Source organism: Vombatus ursinus, unplaced genomic scaffold (assembly GCF_900497805.2).
Source record: "Vombatus ursinus unplaced genomic scaffold, bare-nosed wombat genome assembly UNPS02014779.1, whole genome shotgun sequence".
In the NCBI taxonomy this organism is placed as follows: domain Eukaryota; kingdom Metazoa; phylum Chordata; class Mammalia; order Diprotodontia; family Vombatidae; genus Vombatus; species Vombatus ursinus.
In genome coordinates, this window is record NW_020954557.1 from 2,749,969 (window position 1) to 2,776,756 (window position 26,788).

General features: G+C 38.2%; 1 protein-coding gene across 1 annotated transcript in view; it reads left to right on the forward strand.

Annotated features, from left to right (window-relative positions):
• LOC114045676 (cytohesin-interacting protein-like) overlaps window positions 1–23,586 on the forward strand; it is a 44,419-nt gene extending 20,833 nt beyond the window's left edge. Inside the window, exons 7-8 of the mRNA XM_027865767.1 lie at window positions 17,443–17,509; window positions 21,340–23,586. Coding sequence (XP_027721568.1) covers window positions 17,443–17,509; window positions 21,340–21,815 — 543 coding nt within the window. The 3' untranslated portion in view covers window positions 21,816–23,586. The remainder of the gene's footprint in view (window positions 1–17,442; window positions 17,510–21,339) is intronic.
• The last annotated feature ends 3,202 nt before the right edge of the window (window positions 23,587–26,788 follow it).

Consider the following 26,788-nt stretch of genomic DNA (forward strand, 5'->3'; position numbering starts at 1 on the left):
GCCTGTGTAGAATGTACAGAGAGCCGACTGAATTAGTGTGTCTGACTGTGTGCATTGGGATTTGCTTTTTTATTTCAAAAGAGCAGCAATAGCTTTTGAGCTCCAGTTTCAAGGGCAGCTTTATGCAAAATGATGGTGCTTCACTAAAGACAGAGATTGCGTGGCCGTTCTTGAATGACTGGTCTTGATACCCTTTTATGTCCTTTTATTATTCAAACATTCCGTCCCCTGAAACTATCCTTTGATGGTTCTGTTGTTGCCCTTGTAACTGGTGGCCTCGGCAAGTCTATAATTATATTGAAGAGTAAGAATGTTAATACTGCTCTAGGACACATTGCATGGAACAGGACACACCAGTTCCCTGGGAACTGGAGTTTAAAGACTCACTGAATGGATACCAGTTTCTTCAGGTGACCCTATGGATGAGACAAATGTTAATTTGGGAAAATATTCTTGAAACTTGCAAATGTCCAGGTCTCTAAGAGTGGGGAAGTGTAGTAGGGTCTAAAAGTACACTGACAACTTCTTTGTCCTCAAGGGCTAGAAATGGCTCACATCCAGAGGTTCCCAAAGTTATTTGGCCTACTGCCCCCTTCAGAAAAAAATCACTTAGCACTCCCATGGAAATCTACTTACTTGCACATTTTGCAGCCAATGCATGCTGGACTTCCTGACAATGCCCTCCCCGTCCCCACACACACACACACACACACACACACACACACACACACACACATTAGCCTGACGACACTTGCTTGTTAAGACCTGTTGGTGGACTTGACCACTGATTGGTTATAACTTGCATTTTGTGTGTTTATTTGGAAAATAATGTAATCACTATGACTTTAACTGTTACACAACAGATGACACATGTTTGAATGGTTTTTAAATTTTTCTTCTCTTCCTTCCTTATACTTCTGCCACTGCTGCCCCTTATTTTTATTCAATGTCCCCTAATTGCACCTGAGGCTACTACTGCTCCATGGATCATTCCAGTGCCCCCCAGGGGTGGTATTGCCACTTTGGGAATCTGTGCTCGTGTGAGGCATGCAAGTGAGGCTGCCCTCAAGCTTTGTCTTAAGCACCCAATGCTAGTTGCTCACAATAGACATGCAAATAATCACCCAATTGAATTGAGTGGATTTAAAATTCAGATGTTTCCAGTTTAGCTGGGAGATGTCACTCTACATTAGGGTAGGCCTAAGTGTCCTCTTATCGTTCCCTGGATCCAGACAACTTCTCTACCCAGAGATAATGTACTTGAGTAGGCCTGACTTCCTTAGGGCTCTTGGAGTTGGAATATGGTACATTTCAACTTGGACCTGGCTTTATTAATTTCTCCCAAGTCTCCTTAGGAAATAATTGCATATGCCAAATGTTCTCAACTCCGAGGACGCTGGGGGCTCAAGACAATACCTTTTTCTACTGATGCCAGGCTCATTGCTATCCTTACACTTTTGAGAATACGATCTCCCCACTCCTATGCCCTGTATTCTCTATCTCTTTTCAATTCCAGTCTTCTGCTTTCTTCAAAGCCTAGCTGAAATCCTTTGAGAAACAGCATGGCACAGTGGAAAGAGTCCTGGATTTGACCTCATAGGACCAAGGTGCCAATCTTGCCCATACCCCTTAGTACCAGTGTGACCTTGGGCAGGTTCCTTAATTTCTCTGGATCTCATTTTCTTTATCTAAAAAATGAAGGTATTGGGTTAGATAAGCTGTGAGGTTCCTTCTGTCCATCATGGAGCCCTCCTAAACTCACATTCATAAACTAAAACTCACAGTCTAGTATATAATTATTCACAGCAGCATTTAACATCAGTATCATTCTCTAGTTATTCCACATGTCTATGTTTTATTTCCCCAACTTGATTGTAAGACCTTTAAGGATGGAGTCTAGGCCTTCCTACTTGTTTATCTTGCTTACTTACAGTTCAGGGAATAAAATCAGTGTTCTATATAGATGGATAAAGATTTATTAATCATTTACTATGTCCCAGGCCCTACACTATATGGTAGTGATACAAATGAAAGTAAAAAAAAAAATTCTCTAGACTAAATGAGCTTGAATTCTAGTGGGGGAAGACTACGTTTACTAGTGAGCCAATAAGTGGTGCTGGTAGAGGGGAGGGATGTTGCTGTCAAAGAGGTAGAGAAGTCCAAAGAGCTAGCAGTGAAGTCCAAAGAGCTAGCACGGCCTCATGGAAAGGTGGTCCAGGAAACAACTCACCTTTCAGAAGAGAGGGCTACAGGGCAGAGGCATCTTTAGAGTGAACAGTCTGCTCAAATCTACCATTGGACCGGTTTTGAAATGAGAATGGTTCTAATTTAGTTTTTAGGTCAAAGAGGTAGCCAGTGTAATAGAAAGAATAGGGTTTGGAGTTGGGAGACCCAGATTGGCACTTGGCTCTTGTCCCACGACTTGGAGCAAACCACTTCTCTAAGCTTCAGTGTCTTCACCTCTTAACTAGGGGTTATAATACTTGTGGGATTACTTTATAAGGTTGTGAGGACAGGTTTTTGTAATACATATAGTGTTACAAAAATGTAAGCTACTATTGTTTTGGGCTTTTTTGTATATGAAGTTGTGAACTTTCATGTACGTTTTAAGAAAATGTATATTAATGTAGCAATAATAAAACTACATTGTTTTTGTGTTCCCATCTGAACTTCCTTCTGTTCTCTTCTGTGCATTTTTTTTGGGAGGTGAGGCAATCAGGGTTAAGTGACTTGCCCAGGGTCACATAACTAGTAAGTGTCAAGTGTCTGAGGTCAGATTTGAACTCAGGTCCTCCTGACTCGAAGGCCTGAGCTCTATCCACTGGGCTACTTAGCTGCCCCTCTCCTGTGTATTTTTAAAATTTATTGATGCACATTTTTTTATTTCCTCTCTAAATTTTCTACTGCTACCTACCAACTCCTCTTTCCCCCAAGAATTCTTCCCCTGTAAAAAATAACTATGGTGACATAAAACAAATAAATGATTCACTTACTATGACATAATATGAAATGAATATGTATGAAGATGTATGTCTCATTCTACAATTCTGGTCCATAACCACTTTACTACTAGATGGAAAAAAAGTTTCTTCATCATTCTTCTGAAGTTGTGACTGATTACTGCCTTGACTAGGTTTCTTAAGTCTTTCAGCGTTGTTTTCCTTTGCATTATAGATGTTACTGTGAAATTTATTCCCCTAGTTTTGCTCATTTCACTTTGTAGTAGTTCATACAAATCTTTTGAGGTTTCTCTGAATCTGTCATAGTCATCATTTTTCATGATAATATTCCATCACTTAGATATATAATATTTCTCTCAACCCTTTCCTACTTGATGGGCAATTGTTGAGTTTCCAGGTTTTTGCTGCTATACAAAGTGATGCTTTAAATATTTTTGTACATATGGGGCTTTTCATTCTGTTTTTGACCTCTTTGAGGTATACACCTAATAGTTGTAGCACTGAATCAAAGGGTTTGCACAGTTTGCTACTATTATAATCTCAGCTGATGCAATATCTTGTTGCAGAGCATGAGGAAATGGATTCATTCTATGAGATCCTTCAGACCAAGTCAACATATGGTTTGACATTCAGAAACTTCAGTGTAAGGAGGAGGGTGGTGGTACAAAGCATGTTACAGAATATGGCTCGTTTATGAGAAACAAGCATCCAACTGCCAGAAGACTCCCTGGAAGCACCTATATATCATGCCTCTATATCATCTTCCAGAATATAGACTGAAGGTTCTGAACAAAGCAGTCTTATCACATAGGAAATGACTATTTACTGAGGTGGGAGTCATTCAAATATTTGTGCAGTAAAACCATCCATGAGTTAGAGCAAAAAGCAAAACCTATGATAAATTAGGAGGGATAAAGTTGAATAGGCACTGGGAACAACAGAAAGATCTTCATCTCCACCTATTTAAAACAGCCTTCAGTGCCTAAAAAAATAAAATAGAAAAAGTCAACTTAATGACTTTATCATTTTCTGCAAAGGTTTAACTGATGAAAAACTATGGCCACAATGAATAAGCCAAAAGAGCCCCCAAAACTGCATTAGCCAGAAAACACTTGATCCTTTTACCAAGTGGAGAGACATGAAAGTCAAGGGCAAAAATGCTTAATCACCCTACTCTTGTTCCAGTTCTGGAGAATAACATATTGCTTAAGTCTTCAAACATCTCTAAAAAATATCTAAGTAAAAGTAGAAGAAAATTTCCATTTGAAAACCAGAAATAAAATTCTCCGTATAACTGCTGAGCTGTATATAATTTTCTGTTGTGTAGGCTTAGAAATGTTATAATGGTTAGGTACTGGGATGAATTATCTGGCAATTAAGATTACTCCACACTAGAAAAAGTTACTGAGAGGGCAAGCTGAATGCTCTCTGCTAGAGACTTTTAAAAGTAGAATAGACTGTCATCTTTTCAGAATTAGATCTGGCAGAAATGAATACAAATCAACAGAAAGCTTGGTGTGAGACTCGAGTGGACCACATCCTGAGTTTTCATAGATAAAAATGGTAGGAAGATAGAAAGTGGACTGAATTTTTCAGTGTTTCATTAATTAGCTATTTATGCATCAGTGATAGAGAAATCAATGGATTTGGACATTAACACTTCATTTCCCTCTATGCTTGAAGCAGAATTTGAAATGTCACTTAAGAAGAAAAAGTCAGAAAGGGTGATTGGACTAGACAAAATGTATGCTGAGGAAATCAGTATGGGAGCAAACACAGTGTTGAGAGCTTTGGGGGCTTATTTTACAAGATACATCAGGGAAGGGAAGATACCAAAAGAATTACCCACAAAAGGTAATTGAGAGAACATCAAGAATTAGCTTCTATATGTATATAGAATAAGTATATTCTATATTCTATATTTATGAGATCCACAAATATCAAGGATATCCTTGATGAAAATATGAGAAGGGAATAGGCAGGTTTTTATAAATGATTATCTGCAGCAGACCATGTCTTTAATGTTATACAATTGACTGAAATGTACAGATAATGCAAAATTTGATTACATTTTTTGATTTACAAAAATTTTTGACTCAGTAGGATAAAATTCAGCTTTAAAGGCTTGCTTCCAATAAGGATTCTCATGCCTCTGTAAAAATCACTCAAGATCCCTTGATGAATGAGTTGAGTTAAAGCTGTTCTGTGACCCTCTGATTATTAATGTCAAATGAAGCATAAAACATTGAGATGTGTGCTTACCAAAGGTATTCGCCACTAACATGGAGGATGTCCTACACAAAGTCATAATGGAAGAGGGTATTTTTATAAATTATGAGTCCTTCTATAGATTCTTGCTTGTGGAAAATATTGTGCTGATCTTCAAGAACTCCAGAATTCTGTAGTACCTTCCAGAGGAGCTCGGTTATCCTTCTGTATGCAAATGACTCCCAAACCTACAGGTTCACCCCTAATCTCTTTCCTACAAACTAGTCCTGCATTGCTAACTGTCTGCTGTATAGCTCCACCTTGATTTCCCATCAGTATCTCAAACACAACATGACCAACAATGGAACTTTTTACATTTACCCTCAAACTCATACCTCCTCTAAGCATTTATACTTCTGGTGGTCAAGGGCACCATCATTTGTCCAATCATCTAGACTCAAAACCTTGAAGTGATTCTTAGTTTTTTCCTCTCTTTCAGCCTCTAACTTCATTCAGCTTCACATCATGTCTAATAATCTTCCATGTTATGTCAGTTAAACTTCAACTACATCTCTCATATCCTTTCCTTTCTCTCTATTCTAACACCCTAACCCAGGTCCTCATCATCTCTCATCTGTACTATTTCAGAACTCATGCATTTCCCTGCTTCTTTTCTCTAGTTACTTTTTTACACAGCTTCCAAATAATATTTGTGGTACTGGTTTGACTGAGTTACCATTTCTAGTCAAAAATACACAACTTTTTGTTTCTAAAATAAAATGTCTTCTCAGCATTTAAAACCTTCTACAATCTGACTTCAATTTACCTATTTTAATATTTTTTAATTTCAAAATTAAATACTATCCCCACCCCACAGGTATTTCCATATACATTACAGAACACATGAGGGGATTGGATATAAAACTGTGACTTTCTGTTTTATACTACATGTGCATGTGTATTTTGTAAGTTACTTCAAACTGCGCTGATTATACTTCCTTCTGAACCTTTTTCTCTTCTGTGAATAAAAAATATTTTCAATAGTCCTTTTGTGGGTGGGCATCACTCTTGCTACACTAGTGTATTCTTTCTTTTACCCTCCCTTCTCTTTCTTTTAAAACCCTTAGAATAGAACTAGTCCACCCTGAAGTTCTCTGTTTTATTTATTTAAAGCCTTCATACCCTTTAAAGATATTAAAGTTATGAAGGAACATATTTTACTTCTCCTGTTAGAATGTTTGTACTGTATCATTATATAGTTCCTTCTAGTAGCTTAAATAAATTGACCTTTCTAAGTTTCTCTTGATTCTTGTATTTACCTTTCAAAGTTCTTATTTAACTCTGGCCTTTTCATCAGGAATGTTTGAAAGGTCTGTATTCTATTAAAACAGAGGTTTTTGAACTGGGGGCTGGGAATTTTAAGAAATATACATTTTGATAACTTTTATATAATTGATTTTCTTTGTAATCCCAAGTATTATATTTTATGCGTTAGAAATATGATTCTGTGAAGGTATCCATATGTTTCACCAGGTTTCCAATGGGGTCATTGACACAAAACCAGTTAAGAATCTCTGTTTTCATTGTCTGCTTTTTTCCCCAGTAGAATTCTATTCAGTTTTGTAGGATAAGTTATTCTTGGTTGTAAGCCCCTATCTTTTGGAATGCTGTATTCCATGATTCTTACTTATTTTGGTAGATGACAGGTCTTATGGGATTGTGAATCTGGTTACTTGATACTTGAACCCCTTTCAGGATAATTGCAGTACTTTTTCTTTTGATATGGAGGCTCTAGATTCTGGCTATAACATTCCTAGGACTTTCCTCTTGGGGGTTTCTTTTGGGAGGTCATCAATGGATTCTTTCCATCTTCACTTTGCCCTTGGTTCTAATAGATCTAGGCAATTTTTGTTTATGATTTTTGAAACCTAGTGGCATGGTTTTTAGGAATTATAATGATTCTTAAATTGTTTCTCCTTGACCTGTTTTCCAGGTCATTTGTTTTTATATTACATTTTCTTATCTTACATTTATTATGATTTTATTTTATTATTTATTATTATTATCTTATTCTATCTTACATTTTCTATTTTTTCATTCTTTTGATTGTTTTTTAAATAATTTTTGCCATCTCATGGAGTCATTGATTTGTTTGGCCAATTCTGATTTTCAGGGATTCCATTATTTGTTTAGGGTTTCCTACTTTTCTAAGTTATTTATTCTTTTCCTATTCTTTCTTCCCTAGGTTTTATTTCATTAAAAAATGTCTTGCTGCATCTTTCCTCTCATGTCCATGTGGAAAATTTGTTTTATACTAAGTCACTACTTGCATTGGTTGTCGAATTCCTCTTTCTTGGTTGGAGTTTTGGTTATCTCTGGAGCTACTTTTTTCTAGTGCTCTTTGTCTTCTTTAGTTAATTTGCCTCTCCAGCCCTTTGTTTTAGGGCCAGTCTTCACCTCCTGCAGTGCTCTGGTGAGGTGATCAGCCTCACTTGATCATCCCCAGTCTTTATTCTCGCACTGACTTCTGCCTTCCTGTGTAGGGCTACTCTGGGTCTTTGAGGTTCAAAACACTGCATCCTCAAGGACCTCTGAGGTGCATTAATACTCTGTCCCTCCTGAAAGTATTCAGTATTTTCTACTTTATATGTGTGTGTGTGTGTGTCCAATACATAGAATGTAAGATATTCTAAGGCAGTATGCTTGAGCATTATGTAGGTAGTTAATAACTATTTGTTTAATTGAATTGAATTGAATGAGATTTATGATTACTTGAAAGAGATTGACTTAAGAGGAGAGGAAAGGAGCAAGCATTTATTAAGTGCCTACTATGTGCAAAGCACTTTATAATTATCTCATTAGGTCTTAATAACAACCTTGTTAGGTAAGTGGTCATATGATAATTCATTTTACACTTGAGGAAACTGAGGCAGACTGCAGTTAAGTGATTTGTCTTGGGTTACGCAGCTAGTAAATGTCCAAAGCTAAATTTGAAATCAAGTCTTCCTGATTCCAGGCCCACTGTCCCACCTAATTGCTTAACAGTGTTGTCCAGATAATGACAAGTCTTTTTAAGTTAGTATATTAATTTATATATCTGATATGCATTCTCAGTTACAGTGACATTGGCTAGGAGAATAAGACATTATCTCTTGGATCTGAGAATTTTCTCTAGCTTTCCCTCACTGTTGACCTCCCTGACTTCCTTCAAGCTCCAACTAAAATCCTACTTTCTATAGAGAGCCTTCCCCATCCCTTATTAGTTCTAGTACCTTCCATCTGTTAATTGTTTCCTATTCATCCTGTATATAGCTTGCTTTGTATATATTTGTTTGCTTGTTGTCTTCCCCATTAGATTATATGCTCCTTTTGCCTCACAGTGCCTGGCGTATAGTAGGTGCTTAATAAATGTTTATTGATTGATTGAATTCAGATCAGAATTGAATAAAAGGAATAGAGTGACTGATTTCCATTTGGGAAATTGCACAGAGCATTTGTGGAGATGATCTTTGGATTCTTTCCATTGATACTTTGTTTTCCGTATCTGCAAATTCTGGGCAATTTTTTTCTTGCATTATGTTGTTCAGGTTTAGTGACTTTTAATTTTCTTCTGGGAGGCCTGTGAGCCTTGAGTTGTCTCTAAAAATACTTTCTCTGAGATCAATATATTTTGCTTATATAGAGATTACATGCTTTAAAAATTATTAAATTCTGCTTCTCTTCCACTTAATTGTCCTTTATTTTCCATATATTTGTATTCCCAATTAGTTGTTCTCTCTTCTCTTATGAGAGGTGTACCATCATGGATTTATGTTTTTTTAGTCTGTGAACAATTTTGACTGTACAGACCATAAATGTTGCCATTTGTTTCCTTTTAATTTCTCTCAAGATTGGAAACATCTCTTGTTGCAGATCCAAGCTTTTCTGGGCATTTATAGGGTTCTATGTTTCATTAGGTGTTGACTTGGTTCCCTTTGTCCTGTGATATTTATTTAGAGAGGTCTGTGGTTTTTTAAGTATCTGTGTATTTCCCCTGCCAATTTATCTGCTTGATTTCTAGATTTGTAACCAAGTTTTCTTCCTCCTGAGACCTTTGATAGTTTTTGTTTCATTTCATCATTATTTTATATCCTTCACTTTATAACCTCCAAACTGTCAGCCTTTTTCAGTGTCTGGGAATTCTACGAGCATGGGACAGGCTCTAGCTGGACTGCAGTCCCCTTTCCTTCAGGGCTGGTGTAGTTTTGAATACTGGTGCCCTGTCCAAATTTTTTCTGTTACTTAGTTCTGTGGCTCAGTGTGCCTGCCATAGGCAGAATACAACATCTCCATCTTCTTCAGTTAGTTGAGCAGAGTAGAGGTCTAATAGATTTTGCCATACTATGGCAGGGTGTGAGCTGGGCCAGGTTATGCTGGCCCAGACTGCAGTAATGGCAGCAGTTAAATTGCTGAGTGGGCCCCACAGCATAAGCTGGTGGATTTGGACCTGTGTCTACTGGAGCATGGACCCTGGGGGAAGGGATGAGGGTAATGTGTAGGTATGATGAAGACTTAGTTTGCTCAGCTGATAATTGATGAGGCTGTTACCTTTTTTAGGCTTCTGGGTCTATGGAGACAGCTGCAGCCATTCAACTTATGGTGCAGGCTTCCTCTTTTGAGAGTTTCTTTTTTAGTTAGCAGGGACTGGAGAAAATACCTGGTCCATTGTCTTGTTGGTCAGGGCACCAAGCAAGAAGTTGAAACAGTGCAGAGCATTTTTGACTCCAAGTAGCTTCTATAGGGGAAAAATAGCATCCTTTTGGTGCAAATATTTTCCCAGCGATGTTGTATGTCAACACAGTATGAAGAATGAAAGTGGCAGGTGACCCAAAGGTTAAGGGAGAGGGGCATGGTCTTTGCAAGTAAGCTGTCACAGATCTCCAATGATTACTTATTTACAAAAAAGTTGTTTAAGGAATATTATTGATAAAATAGGTAGAGGAGAGCAAGGGATAATAGGTAGATAAATTCAAGTACAGCAATGATACTCTCAAAAGGTTAAAATACTTGTCGCCAACAGCACAGATTTGTCAGTGTCACCCCCCCCCCATCAGTTTACTTCAGTGGCTTCCTATTGCCTCTAGAATAAAATATAACACTTCTCTTTGGCTTTTAAATCCTTCTACAACCTGCTCTCCATATATATTTCTTTTTTAATTTATGGGATCATTTCCATAACATAGTATAATAAAAAAGATGATTGCACATGGAAGTGCAAATCTGTTACGTGCAACTTGCTGTTCCTTTTAAATATATAATAAAAGTTATTGTGTATTTCTTTTTTTCTTTTTTCTCCTTTTTTCTTCTCCCTCCTGTCCTAGAGATGGCTACCATTAAACACAAATAGGTATATGTACAGACACATATACATATATGTATAGATATATACATATATTTATATGTAAAATTATTGTGTACATACTTCTATTTATTAGTTCTTTCTCTGGATGCAGATAACACCTTTCTTCATAAGTTCTTTATGGTTAATTTGGGTATTTGTAATAGTCAAAATGACTTATTCACTCAAAGTTGTTCTTAAAGCAATATTGCTGGAGTGGAGCCAAGATGGTGAAGTAAAAGCAGTGACTTGTTTGAGCTCTCCCCCAAACCCCTCCAAATACCTGTAAAAATGACTCTAAACAAATTCTAGAGCAGCAGAACCCACAAAAAGACAGAGTGAAACAAATATCCAGACCAAGACAGCCTGGTTGGTTGATTGGAAAAGTCTGTTGCACCTGGCTGGGAGAGGAGCACAGTTCAGCATGGGCCATGCAGACAAAGACCAGGACTCAGTGAACCTAGAGCAGGCCTCAGGGGACTGAATCAAGGGGAGCTGTGGCTGTTTCCAGACTTCTCAACCCACAAACACCAAAGACAACTTAGAAGGTCAGTAGGAAAGGTCTGTCAGACCACAGTGAGAGAGGAGCTTGGTCCAGCCCAAGTCCCAGCACAGCCCCAGGGCGGTGGCTGCTTCTATAGCTCTCAGCTCACAGACAACAGGGGGTATTGAGCAGCTGATCAGAGGGGGATTGAAGGGATCTTTCTCGGTGCTGAGGCAGGATTCTCTTGCTTTGCCCCTGCTTGAATCTGAGTTGCAGTTCTGGGTGGAGGTCTTTGGGCAAGGAGGAGCCCTGGCGTGGTAGAGCTTGTGGTGGATGGAGAGGGAATCCTTCTCACAGTTCTAAGACAGAAAAGAGTGCTTGTGGTCACTCATAGACCAAAGCACAGGCCAGGAAAGGAATAAACACCTCACCTTTGATCATACCACCTTAGAAGAACAGAAAATTTACAGGTCCCTGAAAGTATCTCTGAAAACAACTGCACAAAACCCCTGAAGCTTGGCACAGTACATTCTTCATACTGGAAGCAGACACCTTACCTTAACAAAGAGTTTAAAAATCAAATAATTGGCTGAGATCATGAGCAAACAGCACAAAAAAGTCAGAACATAGAATCTTACTTTGGTGAAAAAGAAGATCAAAACATACAACCAGAAGAAGACAACAAAGTCAAAGCTCCTACATCCAAAGCCTCCAAGAAAAAATATGAATCAGCCCCAGGCCATGGAAGAGATCAAAAAGGATTTTGAGAAGCAAGTAAGAGAAGTAGAGGAAAAACTGGGAAGAGAAATGAGAGTGATGCAAGAAAACCATGAAAAACTAGTAAACAGCTGCTAAAGGAGACTGCAGAAAATACTGAAGAAAATAACACCTTAAAAATAGCCTAACCCAAATGGCAAAAGAGGTCCAAAAAGCCAATGAGGAGAAGAATGCCTTAAAAAGCAGAATTGGCCAAATGGACAAGGAAGTCCAAAAGCTCACTGAAGAAAATACTTCCTTAAAAATTAGAATGGAGCCAAATGGAAGCTAATGACTTTATGAGAAATCAAGAAATTGTAAAACAAAACCAAAATAATGAAAAAATAGAAGACAGTGTGAAATATCTTATTGGAAAAACAACTGATCTGGAAAATAGATCCAGGAGAGTTAATTTAAAAATTATTGGACTACCTGAATGCCATGATCAAAAAAAGAGTCTGGACATCATCTTTCAAGAAATTATCAAGGAAAACTGCCCCAATATTCTAGAACCAGAAGGCAAAATAAAAATGAAAGAATCCCCCAATTACCTTCTGAAAGAGATCCCCAAAGGAAAACCCCTAGGAATATTATAGCCAAATTCCAGAGTTCCCAGGTCAAGGAGAAAATATTGCAAGCAGTCAGAAAGAACAATTCAAGTCTTGTAGAAACACAATCAGAATAACAGATTTAGTAGCTTCTATATTAAGGGATCATAGGGCTTGGAATATGATACTCCAGAGGTCAAAGGAGCTAGGATTAAAACCAAATATCACCTACCCAGCAAAACTGAGTATAATCCTTCAGGGGAAAAATGGACGTTCAGTGAAACAGAAGACTTTCAAGCATTCTTGATGAAAAGACCAGAGCTGAATAGAAAATTTGACTTTCAAATACAAGATTCAAAAGAAACATGAAAAGGTAAACAGGAAAGAGAAATCATAAGGGATTTATTAAAGTTGAACTGTTTACATTCCTACATGGAAAGATGATATTTATAACTCATGAGACCTTTGTCAGTATTAGTGTAGTTGGAGGGAAAAATATATGGATAGATAGATAGATAGATAGATAGATAGATAGATAGATAGATAGATAGATGATAGCTAGATGGCACAGGGTGAGTTGAAGATGAAGGGGTGATATCTAAAAAATAAAATTAAAGTGTGAGAGAGAATTATACTGGGAGAATGAGAAAGAGAGAAGTAAAATGGGGCAAATTATCTCACATTAAACAGACTAGAAAAAGCTTTTACAGTGGAGGGGAAGTGGGGGAAGGTGAGAGAGAATGAGTGAATCTTATTCTTGTTGGATTTGGCTTAAGGAGGGAATAACACACACACTCAATTGGGTATGGAAATCTATCTTACCCTACAGGAAATAGGAAGGTAGATTGGGGGAAGGGGTAATCAGAAGCAAACACTTCTGAGGAGGGACAAGATCAAAAGAGAGAATAGAATAAACTGGGAGTGGGATAGGATGAAGGAAAATATAGTTAGTTTTTCACAACATGACTACTATGGAAGTGTTTTGCATGACTACACATGTGTAACCTGCATCAAGTTGCTTGCCATCTCAATGAGGGTGGGTGGGGAGGGAGGAAAGGAGAGAGTTTGGAACCCAAAGTTTTAAAAAACAAATGTTAAAAATTGTTTTTACATGCAACTGGTGAATAAGATACACAGGCAGTGGGGTATAGAAATCTTTCCTGCTCTACAGGAAAATAGAAGGGGAAGGGGATAAGAGAAGGGAGAAGTGATAGAAGGGAGGGCAGATTAGGGGAAGGGCTATTCAGAATACATGCCATTTTGGGGTAGGGGGAGAGGTGAGATGGGGAGAAAATTTAGAACTCAAAATCTTGTGAAATGAATGTTGAAAACTAAAAATAAATAAATATATATATTTTTTAAAAATCCCATCTCTCACCTAAAAAAGCAAAACAAAACAAAAAAGCAATATTGCTGTTACTGTATAAAATGTTCTCCTGATTCTGCTCATTTTGCTCTTCATTATTTCATGCCGGTCTTTCCATGTTTTTCTAAGATCATTGAGCTCATTATTTCTCACAGCACAATAGTATTCCATCACAATCACACACCACAACTTGGTCAGCCATTCCTCAAGTGATGGGCATTTTGGAGAGCAATTTGGAATTATAGTATGGCTTTCAACATATCTTTCTAGCCTTACATACCAATTTCCTTTCTGTATTCTACAGTGCAGCTCAGTTGGCCTTCTTGTTGTTTCTCATGCACAGCACTCTTCCTATCTCCACACTTTGCACTGGCAGTGTCCTCACCTCCACTTCATAGAAACCCTCTCTTCCTTGAAGACACAACTGAAGAACTACCTTCTACATGAAGCCTTTCCTGACATTCCCAATCGCCAATTTCTGCTTTCCCTAATTACATTGGATTCCTTTTGTATTTAGTCTGTATATATTTATGCTGTCCATATTTTTCTATGTCCGTGTTGCCTCCCCCGTGAGAATGTCAGCTTCTTGAGAGTAAGGATTGTTTCAGTTTTTCTATTTACATTTCCAGCTCTTCCCACAGTATCTGGCAAATAATAAGTTCTTAGAAAATACACAGGATGTTTGTGATATACACTGATAGGGAATATTCACATAAGTGTGGTCCCAGATCTGCCAAAGAATGAAAGAAAAGGCTATTTCTTGGGTCATTGCTTTGAACAGGGTCAGATTAGGTTCCAGTACTAGGTCACCTTAACTTTGTGTAGCCTGCTTGGGACTGTCTTTTCTATAGTTCAAGGACTCTGTTTGTGGGATAAAGGACCTTAAAAATCTTTGTATGTGAAACCATGTAACTTGCTTTAAAAAAAAAAGATAGAAATTCAACATGTGAATTTCAAAGCTACCCTTTTCAAATCTGTTTTTCTAACGGGATGTTTTTGGAAGTACTGGTCATAGGATCATAGGTCTAAAACTGGAAGTGATCTCTGAGGCTGTTTTTTCTAACACTTTCATTTTACAGATGAAGAAACTGAGGCCCAGGGAGGTTAAGTGACTTGCCTAAGGTCACACAATATCTGATCTATCTTTGTAGAGTTCACTTTTGTTCCATTTTGGGGAACTAATGGAATATGCTGGGCAATAGTTAAGAAACCTAGAAAGCTCTTATTCTGTGCCTTTGGGCAAGTTGCTGAATTTTCAGACTTTCAGTTACCCTGCTTGTAGAAAAAGCCTAAGCATCTTTTGTGATGATCTCACAGCAGTGTTGGAAGTGATAAGTTAAGATTGTGTGCTTATCACAGAGAGTGCTACTAAAGGATGCAGTGGCATGATTATTATTAATGATGTCATCATTATCATGTAACTGTTTCTTAGTTGAAGATTTTGGTCCTTTCCTTAAAACTGGAGAAATATGTCGATACTGGAATATTTCACAGAAAGTCAGGGAGTTGATGTATGTGTATGCAGGGAGTATGTCAGGGAGAAAGTCAGGGAGTATATATATGGAAGTCAGAGTCAGAAAGATGCTTTTCATTTCTGTATCAATATAGGAGTTTAAGTCACACGTCGTCTACAGATATTGCACCAAGGCAGATACAAGGTCTGCAGAGAAGAGGAGAATTTAGAGACAAATTAACCAGAAACCTGGATAAAACTAGAAAATTCTCTGCAGCTTTTTAAAAAAATGCTTTATTCTTTTTTTTCTTTCAGTTTAAGCAATGCCTTATGTTTTATTGATTGACCTACAAAAACTGCTGAGTCCTAGTGACTGGAAATTTTTAAAAAATCTAATTAATCTAGCTGGCAAACTCTGGTCTGCTCTATCTGGTTAGTAAAGCCAGAAGTGAGAGGCAGTATGGTGTAGTGTATGGCGGGTCCCACCTGTCGATTCAGAGAGATATGACTTCAAGTTTTGCCTCCTCTGACACACACTAGCTGTGAGATCATAGGCGAATCCTTGAAATTCCCAGTAACTCAGGCAACCCTTTAAGACTGTAAGAGACTCTTTAGCTACAATTTAATTGCCAGTCTGCATTACTGGAGGCAGTTTCCATACCAGAAGTTCCTCTTACCAATGAAATCACAGGTTCAAGATCAAAAAGCAAACTGCAACTTCCCCCAGTCATCGTTTGCTTCTTCCGTTTGTGGTGCCCTACTCTATGTCAGGAGGTGAAAGGGTAAAGGCTTGTGGCGGTGGAGTTTCTCTCTATGGGGGTGGGGCAGTGGAACACGTGCCATGTGGGCCTCACATGCCCTAGGACTCTGAGCATGACCTCCAAGTGCAGCCGGTGCTGGACTGGCAACAAAAGCTATGATTCAGGGAGTGAGGCAGGCTCATAGCCGCCACTGTCTTAGTCCATAAAGAGCTAGAAATGAACCAAGCCAGGCCTTTTATTGTTTTGATTAGCAAGAGCGCAGTAGCTACATAGTATATTGGCAGACACAAGTACTCCTGTAAAATATGTCACTGTTGAGTTACCTGACATTGAGAAATTAAAGTTGATTAGTGTGCAGAATCTATAGAAATTTGGAAATAAGCTTAGTTGCCTTTGGCAGATTTTATCAACTTCTTTGTGTGAATTCATCCTTTGCCCCTCCTTTTTGCTTTCTGCTTTTTAGTCTATACCTCCCCTCATACATATTTTGCATAAAAATGAGTCTTTGGTACCAACATGACCTTCATATCATTGTCACATGTTTTCATGGGCCAAAATATGACATCCCAAAACCCATATCTCATAATTTATTTAACAATCTTTGCACATGCATGGGGTGGTTTTACTGAAAGAAAGTTACTTATCTAAAATAAAGATCTAGCTGGTAATATTGACAGTTACACGTATACGTATACACACCAAAAAAGGAGGAGAGGGGAGAAGCTAATTCCAAAATCCTACTTCCTTGAAGTAAACTACTGCAGGGTAATGTTGCAGAGGAAAAAAGCATTGGCCTTAGAATGAAAGAATATCAGTTGAGGTCACCAAAGTGATCCTTCTAAAGTTTGGGTGTGATCATGTTACCCACCTACTCCCTAATTCTGAGGATCAAATAAATTCCCCCAATGGCATTTAAAGGTCTTCAGAACCTGGTTCTATCCTAACTTTTCTTCCTTATTACACATTACTCCCTCTTGTCTACTGGAATTTATCCTTGATCCTTCGTGGTATTCCCCACGTGTGAAACTCCCTTTGTCTTTGTACTGGTTGTTTCCTTTGCCTATAATGGATCTGCTTCCACCACTTGGAATGCTTGGTTTCCTTCAATACTCAACTTAAGCCTTTGTCCTAGCCCCTACCCCCACCTCTACCAAAGGTTACCTTATAATTGTTTTGTATGTGTCTGGCATATACTTCTACATGTGCGTGGTGGCAAGCCTCTGTAGAATGGAAGTTCCTTGAGGACAGGATGTGTTGAACTTTAGTGCTTGAGTCCTCAGTGGCTAGCACAAGGCCTGTCTTAAAGCAGTGTTATTAAATGCTTGTTGATTAAGACCCAGTTCTGTCACTTGATAGCTATGTGATCCTGGGTGAGTCATAGGGCAAGTTAATCTCTCTGGTCTTAGTTTCTTCATCTGTAATATTAAGTCGATGGTATGACCTATAATGCCCCTCTGAGCTCTATGTCATGTGATCCTTCAGAGCTCTTCACTAGCTAGTAACTTCTTTTTTTTTCTGTTTTCTTGCAGCAAACCTTGAGAGAAAAATGGGTGGAGTTCCGAGCTTTGCAGTTACAGGAACAGCGCCTGCTTCATGGTAAATTCTGGTTTCCTGCTCAGAAACCACAGTCTCATCTCATTATTTGCACAAGGCCTTCAGCAGGAATTGATGCTAAAGTGTTTTAAGGTCATTGTCATTTAAGGGAACCTTACATTAGCACTGATATCCCTTCCCTAACATGCACATTTTTATATTAGAGGCAGATGGATAGCAACTTGGAAAATTGTCTTCCATTCCTGACTCTTCAGTTACTCAGTTGTACACCTGGGAAAATTTGTGGATAGTGTTTCTGTAGGTCATACATGACACTTAGACTTGAGGGATTTACCTTTTTTATCTTTTGTTTTTCATGGCTTCCATTCAGGGAAAAGATGGAAGAATCCTAAGTTCATGGAAAGCTAGATTTGGAAAGGACATTAGAAATATTATGTTGCATTGGAAAGAGCAACATATTTTGAAGTAGAAAACTTGGGCTAAATTATGGTTTTGCTATTTACTACCTTTGCTATATTAAAGCTAGGTGACTCAGAGGATAGTGAGCTGGGCCTGGAGGCAGGGAGACCTGACCAACCACAGACACTTATTAGCTTTGTTACCCTGGACAAATCACTTAACCTCTGTTTGCTTCAGTTTTCCTGAACTGTAAAATATCGATAATAATAGTAACTACTTTGAAAGTTTTTTGTGAGGATTAAGTGAGGTAATATTTGTAAAGTGCTTAGCAGAGTGCCTGGAGCTATATAAATACTTATTCCCTTTCCTTTGGGCAAGTTTCTTGACTGAAAGTCCTTTCCATTTTTAAATGCTGTGGCCAGTTCTAACCTTCCCCATAGTCACATGAGAAGTAGAGTTAGGAGGTAAATCCAGGTCTTCAGAGGGTTTTCAAGCTAATGAACACTTGGTTGGTGAGTTATATTGTCAAGAGGATTCTTATTCAAATGTGTTGCACCAGATGGCCTTTTAGGACCCTTCCAACACTTAAGGTTTCTGATTCTGGTCTCGGTTACTCTTAAGTCAGTTGTTTGCTTCATTAGACCTTGCTGTGGCTGTCAAGACAGAAACAGAGGGAGAGAACTGACAATGTTGGAACACAGCTCTTTCATTTCCTGCCATTTTGTACTTTCAGAACAGGAAAGAGCCAGTTTAAGAACAAGTTGTGAATTTGATGTTTCCTGGGGCTGGTGTAGGTTTGAGGAAAAAGCTTGTCCAGAGAGCTGGTTGACTCAAACCACTACTTGTGGGGGTGTGTGAATTTCAGGTAGTGTCTTCCTCAAGTAACATTCTATAAAGGCCAGATTCAATAGTCTAGTTTAGAGTCTGTTGATAGTCTAGTCAAGTTTCTACCCTTTCCTTCACTCAGCCTTACCAAAGTGATCTTCCTCAAGTGCATGTCTAATCATGTCATGCCCCTCACTACAGTGGTTCCTGCTTACCTCCAGAATCAAATATAAAAACTTCTTTTTGGCTTTTAAAGCACTTTATTACCTTGTCCTTTCTGACTTTTCTGGTTTCCTCACATTTATTCCCTTCTTCTACTCTATGATCCAGTGATGCTGGCTTCCTTGACATTCCTTGATAGTCCTTTCACACAACATTCCATCTCCTTCATTGACTGTCTCCCTTGCCTGGAATTCTTTCCCTCCTCTCCTCGGCCTTGTAGCTTCCTCAGTTTCCTTCAAGTCCCAGCTAAAAGTCCACTTTCTAAAGAAGACTTTCCTAAGAGCCTTCCCTTTGTTGGTGTTCCCCAGTTTATTTTGTATCTATTTTGTTTGTACATGATTTGCTTGATGTAGATGCCCAGAACTATGTTTCTCTTTTAAATTCATTCAATCATTCAATTATTCATATAGCAAACCTTTATTTATACATACATATGTGTGTATATCCATATATATGTAAAATTTGTTGTTTTTCAGCCATTCAGTAATGTCCCCATGGACTACACGGTCGAGGGGGTTTTCTTGGCAAAGATAGTGGTGTGGTTTGCCATTTCCTTTTCCAGTGGATTAAGGCAAACAGAGGTTAAGTGATTTGCCCAAGGTCACACTGCTATTAAGTGTCTGAGGCTGGATTTGAGCTTGAGTCTTCTCTAGCTCTATCCAATGAACCATCTAGCTGCCTCACTTATACATATACACATATGTCTGTATATATATATATATATACACACACACACACACATATATAGATATATGCATGCATATATCTATATATACACATGTACATACATATATGTATATATACATGCATACATATATACATGCATATATATTTAGCTTCAGAATATACTATATTATTTTTGTGCAGCAGATTTCCCTAAGCAATTATGTTTTGTTTAAGTGGATATTACAATTAGTTTCTATTTTCCCATGGGTAGACTTGGCTCAAAAAACATGTTGGGTATGAACTAAAATCTATCTTGGTAGTAAAAATGTGAGCATAATCTATATGGGAACAGTTGAGAACTGATTCTAGCTTATTGTCTTGGCTACACCTTTTATGAAATGAATTCTATTAGAATGGGAATAATTTCTTAGTTAAATATCTTTACTCTGAAGTACCTAGCCAAATGGCATGTATGCTATGGGTACTCAGTGAATATTAAGTGATAATGTTGAAACATGAAGTATATATGCCCAAAGATAAATTGTGGGTGTCTGTATGATTTGCATACTGGGAGAGACCCTAGTACTGTTTCTCTTTCAAATCCGTTCATTCATTCATTCATTCATCAATTCATTCAATAAACCTTTGTTCATTGTCTATTATATGTAGCACTACTGTACTAGGCAGAAAGAGGAAAATTCAGGAAAAAAGAAGACATAGGCCCTATCCTTAGAGAACCGATAGTCTAATGAGATGATATGTTACAAAAATAGTAATAATAGTTTGCCTTATAGTGGTATAAAGTTTATAACATGCTTTCCTTACAACTGCCCTATTAGGGGGAAGTATTTTCTCTACTTGACAGGTTAAATGACTTGATCATGGTCAGATAGCTAGTAGTTGTTTGAAGATCAACATAAAACAAAATAAAATATTAGTACATAAAAAGAATTTGAAGTGCTATGACATAAGATGACTTCCTCTGTGTGTGTGTGTGTGTGTGTGTGTGTGTGTGTGTGTGTGTGTGTGTGTTGGGAGAGGGTGGAATTTCAGAAAGGACCACCTTGAACAAAGATTGGGTGGAAATAAAGCTCAAGATATTTATATCACCACTGTTTATATCTGCATTTTTTTTTTTTAGCAAAGCTTCATAATTATTAGGACATCAGTGCAGATGGATGATATTCTGTATATTCCTTAATGGGTTTTCCAAGAACGGAGAATTCAAACTTTCTAAAGTTAGGAACTAATAATTAAAATTTACCTATTTACCATCCTGGATGGTTATGTGCTCATTGTGGACACTTGAATGAATGAACGAGGTAACTTCAAAGCCTAATTTGAATATTTGCATTCCTCTGGGCAGACTTTTAAAGGACCACTCACCCAAGACACATTATAATGAAAAATGTTGATTTTTTGTATTTTTCTTCTTTCTTGTTTTTGAGAAATAATGGCAGGTTGAGGAATGGTCATTGTCTTTAGGATACAATAATAACCTGACGTAAAGGAAAGTCTTGGATATGGAATAAGATGATCTGTCTCTGATGCTTACTAGCCATGACCTTAACCGAATCCCTTCATCTCTCTAAGCCTAAGTTTCACCTACAGATTACACTGACGCTCCCTACTTCACAGGGCTGCAGTTCACTACAGAAATCTGAGTTGTTATGGAGGGAAGCTGGGTTTTTACCAAATCTGTACGCAGAGGGATTTCATAGCCATTCCATATGATGACTGGCTTATTTTCTTATTCTTAGGCGATGTAGTTGACAGCTCAGGACTGGAAAGTTTGCAATCAGAAGAATCTTTAGCCGAAAGCTCATCGGGACTGGCTGCCACTTACCAGAACCGCAACAACCGCCTTTCCAGTGAAAGCAGCTGTAAGAGCTGGTTGAGCTCCATGACTATGGAGAGTGAGGATGGTTACCAAACGTGCATGTCTGAGGATTCGTGCCAGGAAGCCCTGAGCCGGCAGACGAGCATGGAGGATGAGTGTTTTTTCCTCAAGGATGGCGAGATGGCGCTGAGGAAACCTTCCACCAGGAGGAACAGGAACATCAGTACTGCTAGCAGCGGCTCCATGTCCCCCTTGTGGGAAGGTAGTGGCACCAATTTAGTCAGTGTGTTTGGGACTCTGCCACGAAAAAGCAGAAGGGGAAGTGTTCGGAAACAGCTTTTGAAATTCATTCCTGGCCTGCACCGAGCAGTGGAAGAGGAAGAGAGCCGATTTTGACAAGGGAGGAGCCCTTTTCCAATGCGCTCATCCCACAAGGAGTGGCAATGATGAAAACGTGTTGGACCATCCGAACTTCAGCTCCACCCAGCTCAGTACAAGTGAGGAGATGGCTTCGGAAACTGACATGGGACCTCAAGGCAGAAGTGGCCCTTATTTAAATGATTCATCTACATTTTGTTGCTGTTGCTGTTGTTGTTGTTTTAAATTGTTCTTCAACCAACTAAATTTGGAAGGGACGTGAGTCCAGATCTTCTCCTTACTACCTGGGTGACTTTGGGCAACTCACTTAACCTCTCTGGGCCTTTTATAGATGAGGATCTATTAAATGAAGGGGTTGTACTCGATGACTTTGATTATCCCACTTAAATAAATTGTTGGGGATAGACTTGGTTATGAGAAAGTGTATGCCACATCTGATGTTGCCTATGTAAGGAAAGGAATATTTATTATCTAGATTGTCCATGTGAAAAATAAGTTTGAGACTTTTTGACTCAAATTAGAAAAAAATGGATGCCTCAAGTAATATGACTGCTTGGAATATTTTTTCCACAGGCTTTTTAGTGGGTTTGCCTAAGACCAAAGTGCAGTCTGGAAATGCTTTAAAATCAAGGAATGTCAAAATATATATTTAAATGTATAAATTTATAGCAGATGTTAGAGACCAGTAATTCTCCATGCTGCTGAGGGACAGAATAAGAGAAGATCATTAAAGATGTGTCAGGCCAAATTCAGCTTGGGAATCAGGATACACATTTCCTGACAAAGGGGGTTATCAAGACTTGAAATGGGTTGCTGAGGGTAATTATTAGTTTTCCTTCACACGAAACCTTTAAAAACATCAGAGATTCTTATCTCCCAAGGCTAGTTCAAGTGTGCTCCTTCCTGAGGATGGAATAGGGATTGGATCCCTTGGCAACATACCTAGGTTTTGTGATGATTTTCTGTCCATTGTCCAAAAGGCCTAAGAATTTTATCCCAAGACATTTCTCCCTGTCACCTCCCATATTCTAGCTGTGCCTTTTTGAACACTCTTCTGTGTTTACTATCCATCAGGGTGCACAATAACTTAGGCTTCATAGCTCCTGGGATGAAGGTGATTGTTATTTTCACCCTGGAGTAAATCATCTGAGCTACCAGTAATAATCCTTCAGTTTTTCAAATATTACATATTTTTGTGAGGGAGGGGGAGGGAAAAGGGAAAGAGGAGTTTGCAGAGTCCATGTGGGTCTACTACCAGACATGAATAAACTTCAAAGATAATTAAAAAGTTTTATAATTTTGGGGAAACATTGAAAATTTATAATTTTCCTAAAGGGAGAGCAAGCAGGTAGAGTTAAGAAAAACTGATAACATTTATAATTAAAATCTTTTCCTACTGTGGTATTAAAAAAGCTTTTCCAAATTCATAGTAATATAGAATTTATGTGAAAGAAATGTATAATTGGCCTTCCAATAAATATTATTTGATACTGCTTTGGTGATACCAAGTTTTCATAGGACACTCCCTTGTACTATTATGCTACACATAAGGAAGGATTTAAATATACAGGTTTGGGGTATTGCATAGACATACCATCTTTAGTTATTATTCTCTATTTGGGAAAAAAAAATTATGTGGAAAGAAAGTTCTGATTGTTTCTGTTATTCTGGACATCCACTAGCAAGTTTTCTGACTTGTTCATTTTGAGGGCAATTGATAGCCTTATTTCTTACCAATAAATTATGCTCAGTACCAACATTTTGAGAGATGATGCCAAATAAGTCCAAACTGAGTCTGTTGTTTTTCTCTAGATGTAATTATTTCTCTCCAGGCTTGCGATAGACCAATCAGACTAACTGCTGGTGCAAATGAATGCAGTATTTCAAGTTAATCGTACCCCTCTAAGAGCCAGTAGAAATAAATAAGCTTTATTTATTTCAGGAAAACTGAATTTAAAACCTCATGCATCTTGATAGCTGCTTCATGAACAACTCACAGGAAATCTAAAAATCAGCCCCCAAATAATCAGCATTTCTGTGGACCTTACCATACCCTTTAGGAAATACAGAATATCAGCAATTAAAGGCATAGCGAAAAACACATTTTGTCACTTTACACAAGACAGGAAACCAAAAGTTGTAAGTAGACATTATGAGAACCTGGGCTAATACATGGGAAAGGAAGACTGTGGGCATGACTTAACCAATATCTCTCTCAGGTCTCAATTTACTCCCCTTTTGATGATGTACTCCATTTTTGAGGTCCCTGGGTCAGTACTCAGAAAATTTCTGTTTCAGAGCACCCTAGAGTAGTGAAAGAATTCTCTTATTGCTTAGGATATCAAATATACTTTTAAATTACCAGAATATATCTAAGGGGATGAAAATCATGACATACACTAGTTTCACTATAGTCTATAATCATTTCAGGCTATTATGACTCCAGTGGCCCACTGTGGTACAGAGGTAACCTTGGGTTATAGAGGGATATATGGAAAGAGATCATAAGCAAGTCCTACCAAATTAAAAAGCTTTATGCACAGGCTGATTGATGGACTGTAGGCCTTTTTATCCAAGCACCGACTAACTGAGGTTAGAGAGGCCAAAGATGAGGATGGCAACTGGGTGATGCATTTTTCTAGCCATAACCAATCTTTATGGCCATTTGTGAGGTCACAGAGCCATAGATTTTGAATTATAAAGGAACCTAAGAATCATCTTCCAGTTGCCTCATCTTACATGTCAAGTGACTGAGGATCATGGGTTTAGAGCTGGAAATGACCTTGGAGGCCCTCAAGTTCAACCCTTTCATCTTACAGATGAGGAAACTGTGGCCCAGAGAAGTTGAGTTCCATTCATTCACTCATATAGAAAACATTTATTAGATGCCTACTATGTTCAAGGCACTATGCTACAAAGCAGAACAGTCCCCGCCCCCAGTGAAATGACATTCTACATGGGGGTTGGGGATAGAAAATTACATATATAGCTATGCCAATAAAAAATACGTACAAAGTAGTTTGGGGCAGGAAGGGAAAAGCTGTCCCTGATGTACAAAGTTACAGTCAAGAGATGGAATGTCATGTTTAGGGTAGAATAAGTTGTCCAAGGTCACAAAGGTAGAAGGGGTTGTGATATATGTCAATGAAATCACAGATCCTTTCAATATTGAAGTAGGAGAAAAATTGGAGAGAAGTTAATAGATTTAAGAAGACCAATCTCTAACATCAGGCGGTAAGAACATAGGAAGCAAGGGCACTATTGTATTTGATGCATACAAAGGCCATCATGAAATTTGTAGGCTTTGGGGAAGTGAGGGAAAATTACTCATGATCTAGCTTTTCTAACTGAAATGGCACATTAGATCATTTTCTTTTTCCAAAATATGGTCTACCAGTCAATAGTCAATAAGTTTTTACCAGGTACTGTGCTTAGTTTTGGGGATACAAGAAAGACAAAAACAGGCCCTGCCCTCATGAACCTTACCATCTATGGAGATGACAAGATATAAATAGTTACAAACCAGACATGTACAGAATTGAGAGGTGGTGTCAGAGGGGAGGAAGTATGTCCTGGATAATATCTTATATACAACTTTTCTAGTACAAGGTTTTGTGGGTAACATTCTGTAGCCGACTTATTTATGCCTAACATCTTTTTTTACATCATATTATGGGCCCTCCCACAGGATCACAGATATGAAGCTGGAAGGGACCTCAAAAGCCATCTAGTCTGTTCCTACAGGTAATTCTAGTCATTCAAGGTCAAGAACCTTCTTGAATAGTGAAGTGACCAGATCAGACTTGTGTTTCAGTCATATCAATTTGTCATTGTTTGAAGGAGAGAATGGAGAATCATGAGACCAGAAGCAAGGAGACCAAATAGGATGCTATTGGAAAAGTCCAGATAAAAATCATGAGGATATGAATTAGGGTGGTGGTAGAAAGGGACAGATGTGAGAAATGTTGTAAAGGTAAAATTGGCCAGACTTGGCAACTCATTGGATATGGGGTATGGAGGAGAATACAGAATTGAATATTATTCTGAGGTTGCAAACTTGAGTGACTGGAAGGTGATGGTACTTTTGACAGAGCTAGTACATTTAGGAAGAGGGGTCAAATTTTGGGGAAAGATAATGAATTTCATATAGCATAGGTTGATTTTGAGATATCTCTGTACATCCTGGTACAAATCTACAGCAGGAAGTTGGTGATATGGAATTAGAGTCCAGGAGAGATGAAGTTTGGATATATTAATTATGGGTTATTAGTGACTAAGGTTAATATACAGATTATATAACTGCCCTACTAGGTTGGGTAATATGGGTAGTTATTTCCATTTGCTGGCTTAAACTCATTTTGATTATATATGACAATAGATTAAAGTTGGTCATAAATGCACTAAAGGCACTAAATGACCCAAGAATGCCTAGTCAATTTTCCTTACAAGCCAACTCCAGAGCCTAGCAATGACAGAATGTGAAGCTGACCGAAAGACATGCCAGTAAAGGGATGAAAGTTTCTTAATAGGTAACCCAATGCCTTGCCTTGCCTCCTATTTAGGAACCCTAATTCAAGTGAGTGGGAATACTCAAGCTTCATCCTTGCTTCTTTTTTATGATGAGAAATTATATATGGAAGCTAATGATTTTTGCTCCATAGGTGTACGGTTCTACTTGTAACTAATTGCTAGTGTTGTTAATGGAATGGCTTCTTTCACTGAGAGAGAGGGTAAGGGAGAGGGAGAAAGATAGGGAAATAGAGAGAAAGAGAGAGAGAGAGAGAGAGAGAGAGAGAGAGAGAGAGAGAGAGAGAGAGAGAGATTGAAAGGAGGGGAAAAAGAATGAAGAAGAAAGGGAGAAATGAGAGAAGAGGTGATTTCTTCAATGCTCTGAAAATAGGCCTGAATATATAAGCTAATTTTGGCTAGATATAACTGGCTCTGAAGACACTGTTGTCATTTCCTGACCATAGTCTATGACACTGATCTTG